At 34.7% G+C, this 13,042-nt stretch overlaps 1 protein-coding gene across 2 annotated transcripts in view; it reads right to left on the reverse strand.

The window, feature by feature from the left end:
* The window catches only part of LOC132699862 (nephrin-like), a 508,010-nt gene that overhangs the window by 4,191 nt on the left and 490,777 nt on the right, over positions 1-13,042 (reverse strand). For both annotated transcript variants that reach the window (XM_060666811.1, XM_060666820.1), the window contains one exon: positions 10,860-10,998. In XM_060666811.1, coding sequence (XP_060522794.1) covers positions 10,860-10,998 — 139 coding nt within the window. The remainder of the gene's footprint in view (positions 1-10,859; positions 10,999-13,042) is intronic.

Below are 13,042 nucleotides of genomic sequence, written 5' to 3' on the forward strand. Positions count from 1 at the left end.
ATTCAATTTTCAGAAATTTATCTGCTCAACAATAGTTTCAGCCCGCAACACATAAGGTGGGTGCCTTATTTTTAAAACTTTAAATTTTAAAAATTGTTTTTGCGACACCACGCAACACCGAATAATAATGTGGGAATGTGTACACATCCAAATCTTGTATAAATTTGTATAGTTTCTGTTCTGTTCTTGCGCAGTTCTGTTAGTAGGTACATTTATTAGTATAAGTAATATACAATACATATTGAGTTTACGTTTGTTTATCTTGGCCTCTTAGCACTGTAGGTATCGGGTACTGTTTTTATTTGTATTTGTCTGTGGTGTGCGCGTGATGTTAAAGTGTGTGTTGCAACCTCTGTATAATAAATGGCCGGTTATTTTGTAGGTATTTATTTTATTGGCAAACGTTGATACCAGTAGCGAATTCTGCTTGTGCTTATCGCCCTGCAGCAGGATCATGATAGGCTGCTTTCATGGGTAAAAATGCCATATAGCTTATTGCAACGATTCATTTTGCAAGCGTGACAAAAGTACAGCAACTCTTCCAATTGGCACAGGTAAGGGGGATTTACTGTAAAGGTAAACGTAAATATAAAATTTTGAGAGTTCATTCAGCTTTACAGTTTCTATTTTTGAAGAAATGAATATATCAATCATCATCGAGATGCACGAAATGGTAGTCAACTCCTTTTTGAAACGAAAGTCTAGATTGCTATTTCCAAATACTTTAGCTTGCCAAATTACAGTGTTTCGAGGAATATTTCACTTTATAATGAGAGGGGGAATGTATAAAAAATGTCTAAACCAGGAAAGACTCACAAAAAGTACATATAGGAAATCAATAGAATTCCCCAAAGAGGTCCGTGGTTGTCAGGACCAAGGCTAGGGGAGAGTCGGGGGGTTTGGGTCGAGAGAGGTTTGGGTCAATGGCAAAAGTAGTTTCCAAAAATATTTTATGTATGTATGACTGCCTTCACTGTGGGCCTATACAATATGAAAACTGATTTCCGTTGCAACCGCTGTGCGGCTGTGAGTGGTAATAAAATCGATTTTTTGACAAGGTAAGTTATTTTTTTTTTAAATCCTCTTTCATAGCACGAGAGGTATTTTACACTCTAATCCAATCCAATCCAAGACCAAAACATAACCTAACATCATTTTGAGCGGGAAATTCGAGCACATTTTTTAGATTTTGTATCAGTGGGAGGTATGAGTCAGAAAAGTGCGGGATGTTTCAATCATGACCCAAATCTCCCGCATGATAGGGGAGACTTGGATCATGCATTTATCCAAATAAAATCACTAGTTGTGTAGCTATAACTGTCACTTACCAATTCCTTCTTATTACATTGTACCTGAATACGATGCCGTGGATGTACACTAAAAAGACTGGACCTCGAATAACCAAGGAGCAAATTAAATTTACAGTCAGTTGTGTAAAAATGGAATAAAAATTAGGCGAGTGGCTGACGATTTGGGCTTCAGTTTTTCATTACTACAGCGACTTGTAAAGAAAGCTACAGGTCTCCCCGAAGAGCTAATGTTTCATCTAGACAAGTTTTCACTCCAAAACGAGAAAAACTTCTTTGCGGATACTTACAAACATGCAGTAAAATGCATTACGGTCTAAATACTACACAAACGAGAGAGTTTTCATACGAATTCGCTAAGCGATTGGGGATTGCTTATCCACCGGAATGGGATGAACACAAATCTGCAGGACGAGATTGGTTCTTAGGATTCATAGACCACAATAAAAACCTGTCGTTGAGGCATCCAGAAGCTGCAAGTTTGAGAAGATCTACAAGTCTCAACAAGCACAGGTTTTTCGAAAATCTGAAGTTTATATTGGATAAGCATAAATTCTCTGTCGGAAATATTTTCCACCTCGACGAAACGGTCTGCAGCACTGTTCATAAACCTCCAAGAGTTATTGCTACGAAAGGACAGAAACAAGTGGGACAGGTAACAAGTGCAGAAAGAGGCAAATTAATTACAGTATGTTGCATGCACAATGGTGCAGGAAACACTTTGCCTCCTGCCATAGCTTTTTCCCTAAAAAGATTCAAAGATCACTTGATAATAAACGCCCTTGACGAAGATTTTGACCCCTCTGTCAATGGATTGACAACTGGGGACTACATTGTAGTCAGATTTTTAACTGAAAGTAATCAAAAAGTGTCGCCTGATATTCACTATGTAGGTCTAGTCGAAGCCTTACACAGTAATTAAACATGTTCTATCAATCTTATGAGAGGAAGAAGAAACTTTCTCATTTCCGGAAAATGAAGATAAATTGGATGACATTCTGTATGAAAATATTGTGCCGCGACTACCACCTCGAGTTTCAGTCGAAGGTACGAGCCGGTCTGTACAACATAAACATAAAGCCTTCGAAGTTGATTTATGCATTTATTATCATAATTTTTATGTTCGTTATGTTAGTTAGTTGTTCCGCATACAGGACGTATGGGTCAAATGTACATAGTTTCATATTTTCGCAAATAACTTTTTTAAATTAATAGTGATCTATATTAAATTATTTCCATAGGTTATATAATATATGATCTGCACGATAGTGCTTAATTTACTGATAAATTCGATTACTAAAATGAAATAAAAATACAAGATTGAAAATTGAGCCAAACCTCCCGACCTTCCCTTACTTGCTGTAATTCCTGAACTGCAAGTGCGTAGACTGTTCAACCAGCCGAAACTTTATAGTAGATAGTTTAGATAGATAGATAGTTTGTGGGAGAAATCGCCTTGCCAAGATTTAAATTTTATCCAGTTTAAGACTGGAAACAAATATTATTTGCAATTTTACAATGAGACAAGTAAGTGTATTTTGTGGGGTTATTTTTCGTGGAGTAGTCCATCACGCTTTCTAGATAAGTTGAGTGAGCACTACTGTTTTGTAGAAAAACAGCAAGGCACTGATTTTGAAATGTTCATTTTTTAAAATGGATATCCCTATATTTGTCAATTATTTTAGAAGGTGATTTGTGATGTCATGTTCCTATACTTATAGATAGATAGATAGATTCATTTATTGACTACGTTTCGTACAAAAGGGACGTACAATTGTAGCAAGTCAGAAGTGATATTCAAGTGCAATAAAATCAAATTAATAAATAACATAAAGACACACATCTAATACAAACAAAATTAGACAATACTATACAGTTTTATAGCGCATCGATACCAGTGACAGTGTCAATGTATGCTCGCAGGGAGTAAAAACAATGACGTTGTAGAAATTCTTTAATAGTATGTTTAAATTTTCTATTGCTCATCTTTTTCACGGTACCTGGCAAAACATTATACAATTTCAGGTTCAATGAGTTGTTCTCAGACTTCCTCAGTCTAAACCTAGGCCGTCTAAGGAGATCCCCCGAACGAGTTGAATAGGCATGGCAATCGGAATTAGCGCTAAAGTTTCCTTTCGTTCTCTGTATCTCTAATAACTGGTAGTAGATATGCAAGGAAGGGGCATCACTTTGAATTTTTTAAAATAAGGTTGACAATGGTCCCTATATCCTATATTAGCAACGAATCGAATGGCCGTTTTCTGCATTCTAAAAATCTCCACAGCAGCTGAGGAATCACCCCACAGTACCGTGCCATAGCATAAGTGTGAATGCAACAAAGAAAAATAGACCATAAGCAGAGTCCTTGTTCCTATCAGGCCTCTCAGTCGTCGAAGAACGAATATGTTGCTTATAGTTAGAAATCCGCAATTATTCACAACGCATAGAGAAGACTCCTATTTCATCTTGGAGAAAACAAGAAACTATTGCTAAACCACCAAAAATATTGTCATGAAGGATGTAGCACAATAACATAGTGACACTGCATTGAGATTAAATCCTAGAGAACTTATAGGGGCGAGAGTGAAAGGATTTGTAAGACACGACACGATATTCACAGTGAAACTATTTGATCAAGCCATTCAGGGAGTGACACTAAAGAACTGGCGAAAACCAGTCCAGCATGTCATGTTTTTGAAATAGACTATAAAAATATTTAGATGACTTAACTTAGACTTAGATGTTTCAGAGGCTCATAGAATTTTATTTCTAGCATACTTCTAAATCAAAAGCATACAAGACGTACAAGACCTGAACTAATAGTATGACGACTCAAAAGTTAGTTAGTTAGGTAATATGTTTGTAACCCACCTAACCATTTTAATTTTGTATATATATATATATATATATATATATATATATATATATATATATATATATATATATATATATATATATATATATAATGTGTGTGTGTCTCTTTTATGGAACCTACATTAAATAATAGTCATTTTAATGTGAAAATCTGAGGAATTTTAATAATTAACTTAATTTTGGTAAACCAGACTAAAACCTAGTTTATATAGATAGTGCCTAAACTTATAAATACATATCATTACCTTACTATTCCCAATGCAATATCTATAATAACAAATTTATGGCGAGTAACAGAAACCAATAAATAAATTAAAAAGAAGAAAAAAAAATTATATACGCGCGAGTTAGTACTATCCGTGCAATAAGCCACTCTAGCTGCTTGTTAAATAAATAAATTCTTGCAATTTTCAACATTATGATTAAATCATATGCCAAAGAATTATAAAGTTGAATTAAATTAAATTTTGAATATATTTCTGGTATTTCTGTTATGCATATCAGAGTTCCGCTTGAATTTATTTTTAAGACTTTTTAAAGTAAGAAAAGAGCTGTTTGCTAAACTATGTACAAAGCAACCCAAATTATAAATCTCTCAATAGAATGTGTTGAACCACTGAATTTCATTAATTTTATGTGTTATGTGATCCTATTTTCTTAGGTGAAATATCAAATGACAACAACTATTGTGCACATTTTGAATGCGATATTACTCTAACCGCCAAAGACAGGACCGCTCATAAAAATAATTTTAAATGAGATAGTACTAATGCCTCGCAGAATGGAACTTTCATTTTGGTACTTAGAAAATGACGACTGGAGTAAAGTTGCTTAAGTGAGATATATGCCCTTTGGATAAGAGTTTTCATATGTTCGGTAACGAGTAAATTGGAACCAAGCACGTTCTCTAGACCGCGATCATGGGCCTCAATAATATCATCAGTAACCACCGCAAGGGATAAAGATGAGCTAAATCCTTTACGAAACCCGGAATAAATTTGTTCTTATTATTAAAGTACAAGTAGATTTGAGAGTATAAGATAAGATAATTTTAGAAGATGCTGGAAGGATGGCTATAATGCGCATATCGTTTAGAGTTGTTGGTGTTTTGGTTCTGAGTAAAGGAATTTCGATTCTGGTCTTCCAGTTTCGTTATGCATGCTAGGTGCTGACCACGTCGTTTTAGGATTTTTTTGTTTTGAAATAATGTTATGGTAAGTTCTGTACTAGTTCCAGTCGTTAGATTTAAGTATATCTGTTAGCCAAGGTGCCTTAGGTTTCGTTACTCTGGCTTGCTTTACACAATCTATGAAAATCTCACACAATATTGTTCGCATAAACAATGTCCAACCAGAGTAAAGCCTGCAGATCCGACAAAAAATCTTTCTTTTTATTCTAGGTTTCATGTTGTCTCTTTAGGTTTAATTCAGCAAAACCCACTCTGTGATCCGAAAAGGTATCAGCAGAAAATGTTCCGTTGGCAGTAACCAAAGAAACGTTGCTCACAAAAATAGGATCCACTAAGCTTACTTGAGTTTTGAGTAATTCGAGTAGGTTCAGTAAGTATATGATTCAACACAGTTTGACACAATATTATTCGGTTCGTTAAAATCCCGGAGGCACATTATTACGTCAAATTTAGAAGCAACTTCACAAAGAATATTATTAAAATCTTTAATTAATGGGTTAATATTAACGTTAGGGGGAAGATTTTCGAATTCCAGCGAGATTTTTGTCACCAAAGACATCAAAGTCACGGGTATCTGCTACTAGGGACTTAAAGTTATTGAAACCGGTATTTATCGACAGTAAGTTGGTGTTAATCTTCATATTTTAAAAAAATGAAAAAAAAATCCGATTCTTAACAAACAAGAGCAGAAAGGGCAGAATAATATTGAAGACTAAAATTTTAAAGACAAAAAAAAAGAGCAATTATAGAAGAGAGAAAAAGAATAGAGATATTTCTGCAATAAAATAAAAAAGAAACATTCAACTGCAAAACAAAGCTTATTTAAAATTTTAATGATTCCTAGAAACTCAAGTGCAATTTATAAGAATTGTGCACGCACATATACTGTGTGTACGCCACATATTTTGATCTCAAAACCCCCACCTGTACCATTATAGAAAACAGCAAAATATACAATAAATTCTTCATGAAAGTTATTCTAACGAGAATTTTAACTTGCATATACACAATGAAGTGTTTTGATAAAAAGTACCTTAGGTTATGTTTTCAACCCATTCAAATCCTTAATGCACTCAACGCGATGCACGATGTCAATCCTTACACAAATTACACCATTATAGTACCACGCCGATTTATTAGAAAACAGCGAAGATAAGAGCTCGACGCGGTACTTGGTTAATTCTTCCTTGATAACTGTATCCGTAGAAAATAGTAAAAATTTAAGGTTTTTTAGTACTGAGGCACGCACCGATTCACAAAAACCGAACCAGCATTGCTGGCAGCCGATCTGAGCTAATCTTCGGAAACCCCTTGATATATTTAGCAATGGGCGAGTCATTTGTGTCTTTGATGTTCATTCGCTGGAAAAATTTAAATATTTTTGAGCGCTGGTTCGCATTTTCACCATTTTCACCAAAAACTCTAATATTAAGCCCTCTAGTTGACTGATCTATGTTATCCAAACCCCGCTCAAGTTTGTTATTGGCTTCTCTTAGCTCAACAATCAAATTTATTTTGTATTAGTGAATAACCTTTTTCACTTTGGAGAAACTGATTATTGAAAATAGCCTCAAGATCACTCCTGGATAAAACCACAATGAGACAATGCCACTTTACATAGGGAACAGCTATGTGGGCGTATTGAACGAAAACAGTAAGGAAAATTAAATAACTGTTACTTGGTTTGGAAAACGGTATTTAATTATTTCAATTTTAAATATTTTATTAAATAAGCATGGCAACAATATCTAATTTTCCCAGTACCTGGCTTTTATTTCGGGATGGTAACCATTTATGTATAACAACTTAACCATTTATGTATAGCAACTTGCCATATCATTGGAACGAGTTTTAGTCTATAAAAAACAAAACTAACCAAAATTTATTTTGCATACGAATTTTTAAACAAAAATAAAGAAATAATATACAAAAATAACCGGAGCGGACAATGCTATATTTCAGAACAAGTAACAAAGTGATAGATAGTTATAGCTTATGTTATCAATCAAATTTTCAGGACGATCTTCTCGTTAACCAAAATTCTGGAAATTTTCCAGCTTGTGGTAAAATGTAAAAACTGGTCTGATTAGGATTATTCACGTAGGATCCAGTGGGGTGCTCGTTTTTCTTCTGAAACTACCAAATTTTGATATACAAACTAGACTTGTGTGTTTTTTTAAATGCAACACTCTGTATAAGTTTTAATAATTTTGCTGGCTTGTTATGAGCTTTTCTAAAATGTATACAGATAAGAGCAAGGTCAAATAAAAACAATACACCTTTCATTTCTTTTTTTTTATGAGTGGGGCATGGGAAAAAGGTCTCCATTTTCCTAATATACTTTAGCTGTCAAACATTTCGTAATTACTATTTTAATTTTCTCCTCCTCTTTCTTCTGTCATGACTTATGTTGACCCAAAATATAACAAGTTCATTTTGACAGATAACTGACCTTTAATAACTTTAAACATTTTAAAAGCTAACAAGCCTAAGCCTAAAAATTATTAAAAGAGAGACAAGGTGTGAGTACTAGAAGAAAACTGACTACGCCACTGGATCCTATGTAAAATAAGATATGCAGAACAGTGTTCATAAATTCGGTGTATCTAAAAATCCCAGCTGGCTATGACATTTCTGCTTGTATCAGCTTTCATTTCATAAAAATGCAGCTTTGGGTCACGAAAGCAGCAACACGCCGTTATTAATAAGGAACGTATGCCGCAAAACCATCAAAAATGGGTCACACTGTACATACCCACATTCTGTAATCAATTATAATTTTCAACAATTGATTAAGGGAAGGGAACGATATTTTTTTCGGACGTTAGCGCCATTGCGAAACTTTTTAATGAAGATTAATAAGATAATAAAGCCAAAGTTTTTCTTTATTTTTCTTCATTCCGACAAAAAAAGCACGTATTAATAATGAAACTCCCGCCGGGCTTCTCGAATAAGGCGGTCCGTTCTCCCGAGAAAACCCTCGGTCGACGCTGAAGTTTTCACATATTGACTGATCACTATAAAGTTAGAAAACTCGTTTTCCAGTAAAAGGACTCGTTGAAACCGGCCAATTTATATACGAAAAGGGTGTTTTATTCCTGTTTGTAAGCCGGTTGTGTTATTGAATGGTGTTTTCTTTTGCCGTTTCCTTTTAATTAAATCTCTTAAGTGAAAGGAACGCTACAGCATAAATAAAGACCGATAGGTGTACTGAAACTATTTTAGTTAAGCTCTGAAGAAGCCAACAGGATGATTGGCGAAACGTCAGCAAGTTCGATTCATCAACAACCGACCGAAGATTAGTAAATAGTATAGATTGTTAATTGAACAATGCAGAGTGTGTCTGCACAGCATGTCTAAATAAAAAAAAAACAGAACACAATCAAATACTGGTCACTATCATGAATCAAATATCTTTTATCGAAAGAATAAAAACAATACTAAAAATTTAGATTTTATTTTGGTTTTAAAATTTTTAAATGGTAATTGTATGTGCCGATGTTTTTTTTTCACGCTTTTAGTATATTCAAATTTCCTACCTCGAATCAAATATAAGGGTTCGTATGGCAAAACAGAGCATTGATATAAACTGAAAAAATAATGAACCCAAAATAGAATCCTGTGGAACTGCATTACAGTTCGTAAACTTGACATGTAATTATTGCAAAAAACTGCTTGAAATTTGCAATGAAATATACCTAGTGCAAACAGTAAAAATTTAGTTTTTCTAGTAAAATAAAAATCAAGTGGAGGCCAACATGCTTTAAGAATTAATCGCAGTATAGATATTAATAATCTTAAAAATGTATCTAATTGTATGTTTCCCTCGCTCACCCCTTTACGGGTTATTGCACGCCCAGCACCGTCATGGATCAATTTTAGCATAGTTTATTTTAGTTGCTTCGCGAGCCGCGTCCACAATGTCGTTTAAGTTGTGCTGTAGTTGTACTTGTAATTTGGTATAGCATCTCTTAAAAATGTGTCTAATGTTCTGAGGAGAATTTGACTGGGGAAATTTGTTATCGACGTTCCTGGATAAACAGGGATAACCAGGGTGTACCCTGGGAACATTTTTACTTCTAGCGACGTTGTACTCTTGCCAAGCAAGCATAAACAATAATAATGATTGAGGGATGCAGAAAAATTTAATTCTGAAGAACTTCAACACACTCTCTTTAGGAAGGGTAGAAATTATAAATTATAATTAGTTCAGTACAGTAAAATGTGGATAACATTGGAAACATAATGCAACAACTCAGATGAAGTTTTTTGAAAAAAAGTAGATGATAATAACTGCAGATAATAAAGGATAACCTATATAATTTGGCAGTAGAGCGAATTTTGGTGTCCTCAAACCTAAATTAGGAAACTCGAATTGATATGAATCGACTTACCCAATGCAAAAAACGAAAATATTTTATAATATAATTTTTAGCTAATGAACGTGCAGGATTTTTCAAAATAATTATTAACAACATAGCTGAAGTAAACTTGTAACTCTTGCTTGTTGTAAAAAAAAAACAAAAAATTAGTAGATTTAAATTAAATTAATGACAATATAACAGTACTAATAATTATGAGTACTAGTACTAATAATTATGAATTGTAATGTACTAATAATTATGAATGCAAAAAACGAAAATATTTTATAATATAATTTTTAGCTAATGAACGTGCAGGATTTTTCAAAATAATTATTAACAACATAGCTGAAGTAAACTTGTAACTCTTGGTTGTTGTAAAAAAAACAAAAAATTAGTAGATTTAAATTAAATTAATGACAATATAACAGTACTAATAATTATGAATAGGTCACGACTTGAAATTCTTGGTGACGTCCAGAACGACGCGAGTTCATAGAAAGAGAAGTCTTTGGAAATTTTGTGATTTTCGGTTACGTAACACATCGGTCAGTATGTATGTATTCGTTTGTTTTGAAAGAATGTACTCAAACACTAATGGCCATAGAAAAAGTATAGTATCCAACACACTGAAAGCAAAAGACTGCAATCAAACATCAGAAATGAAATGAATATTATTTCAAAGTCCATCATTATCGTCGTAAAAAAATTATCAATGATTTGGAAGAAAACATAGTTCAAGAAGGCGGTCTTATTTCTAATGATATTCATTTTTAATTCTATTAAAATTATTATCTGTGTTATCTCCCATTTTTGTCTTCACTTTTTTCTGTAGATAATATTTGCATTATTAAATGAAATTGATCGAGTTGTGTCTGTTGTTTTCCAAAAGTACTTAATCTGATTTCCTTTTTATGCTAGAAAGGAGGATGATAAAAGCAATATTTTTTCAAATATAAGATTTTTACAACATATAATTCGCTTTTGAAGTAATACCCTGAGAAAATAATATTAATAAAAAAAATTATCAATAATGCATGTTGCAACTTTCCCGGAAACCGATAGGGTAACGTGCACAGCTTTCTATATTACAAACGTTCTCATTTTTAATGCTTGGTATTCTCTTACCGTACGTAGGAGGTATGAGATCTGGATTGTTATCGTCCTCATTCAACGAGTCCGTCATAATGGGCTGCACTATCGAGTTCGATGGCGTTTCCTCTTGCTTTGGACTACGAATTTGTGGATTCCGTGTTGGGCTTTCTACCTTTAACAGCGAATAGAATCTACTTATTGCATTTAGTTTTGCATTAGGCGAATCAAATAAGGCACTCGCAAAAAAGACGAGTGCGTACATAATATATTCTGGCATCAGAATACTGATTGTTTAAAAAAAACCAAATTTACCAATTTTGTATTGGTTGGTTAACTTTTATCACATATTCAAACATTATACAAAAAAAAAGCAATGCATTTAATAACAGAGTAATTCTAACACCCATTCATTAAATATAAATAATGTCATTAACACAACGCTGTTTAGATTTAGTTTTTTTTTTTTGGATTAATATTTTTAATTTTAGAATTTAATATATTTTTTAATAAAAACTGGCCTTATTCACTTTCGCATCTAAGCAAAGTGTGTTCTAGAAAGAGCCGAAGCAAATCTCTAATTCTTTCTCGTCAAAAATCTCAAAATTAGTGAATTTGGACTTTCCTATTTTTTAAATCATATTTATTCTTATATCCGCCCCGGTGGGGGGAGGTAGGGAAAGCCAAAGCAAGGGGTTGCTTGTTGCAAGACAAGCACGAAGGGGTTGGGGTTGGCACATATTCCAGCATATTCCAAGCAGAACTGCATGCGATTGAAATCTGCACCAGGATGCTGAAAAGGAAGTAACTTGTGTGGAAATAAATTAACATATTTGGGGACACTGACTCGGGACCAAAGGTATTAAAAGCATCCCAGTGTACCTCAAAGACTGTAAGAAACTGCCAAGAGGTCCTAGCATGTGAGAGTGCCGTAATAAGATGACCCTGACATGGATACCAGGTCAAAGTGGACTGGAATGTAATAAAAAAAACGTCTTGGTGAACAAAGGAGCACAGATTGTCCAAGGCAAATCGGAAAATAATGCACTCAAGGTCTAGCTAGCAGAGCAAACTCGCAAATACAGGCTGCAATTGTTGGTCCATTCGAAGACAGTGACAGAATGCCATACGAAGAAATGACTGAGACTCTATTAGCAATAAAGGAACAGATTAAATCTGACACTGCAGCCTCAAATACCACATGTACAAGATCGAAATAGCCAATGTTGACAAGTGTCAGTTGTGCTTCAGAATGTTACTATACACATAGACATAGACAACAGATCATTAGGTCGCGCAGGAAGGCCGGAATAGTGGTCACTCACAATAAATTCTAAATTCTACTATACCGGGTCTCAACTAATTTATGGGGAGGGTAATGGTGTATCGGCAACTGTTAATGTTAAGATGATGTTTAAATTTTCTTAACTTTATATTCTGTTCTATCGCCATAGATGCAGGAGTTTCTGCTGGACGATCTTCTGGAGGAATAGTTAGGGCTATACTACTACACACAGACCTATGCGGACGATTCGCGTATCGATCAAAGGACTCCTGACGGAGAACATAAAACGGGGTCTTGATTGAACCAGCGAATATCGTGAACAAGAAAAGCTTGTCGATAAATCCGACAAAAATCGAGCTAGTTCTGTTCATAAACAAAAGCAAGCAAGGTGCAACCCCGTGCTCTGTTTTGCAGTGTGTAACGTTGAAACCGGTTCCGGAGAGTGAGTATCTGGGGGTGATTTCAAGCTCCTCTGGAATGAAGTAAGCCGTTAGGCTGTGCATCTCTGTGGATGTGCCGTCGCCCCTGTAAACACAACTAGGGGCTGAAGCAACCAATTGTGTTCTGGATGTTCAAGATAGTGGTAAGACAATTCCTTACCTACGCTGCCTTGAGATGGAGGCGCTCCACTGAGACACACGATATCAGGACAGCACTAGAGCTGCATAATAGGGAAAACCACGCGAACTGCCTCTATGGAGGAAAATATCTGGGGGAGATACAAGCGCGAGGGGGCAGGGGTTAGTCAAAGAACCGAGATGTATTCAGCATACTCCATGCGGAAGTAAATACGACTGAGATCTATGCAAGGATGCTGGAAAGGAAGCAACGTTTTCGAAAATGAATTAATAGCACTCGAGCTCTTACACCTTAAGGTGAGGCCTGAGGCCCGGAGATCGACCTTAGATAGCAGATTCTAGGAAATTCGAAGCAG

This window comes from Cylas formicarius, unplaced genomic scaffold (assembly GCF_029955315.1).
Source record: "Cylas formicarius isolate icCylForm1 unplaced genomic scaffold, icCylForm1.1 PGA_scaffold_10__41_contigs__length_53128322, whole genome shotgun sequence".
Lineage (NCBI taxonomy): Eukaryota > Metazoa > Arthropoda > Insecta > Coleoptera > Brentidae > Cylas > Cylas formicarius.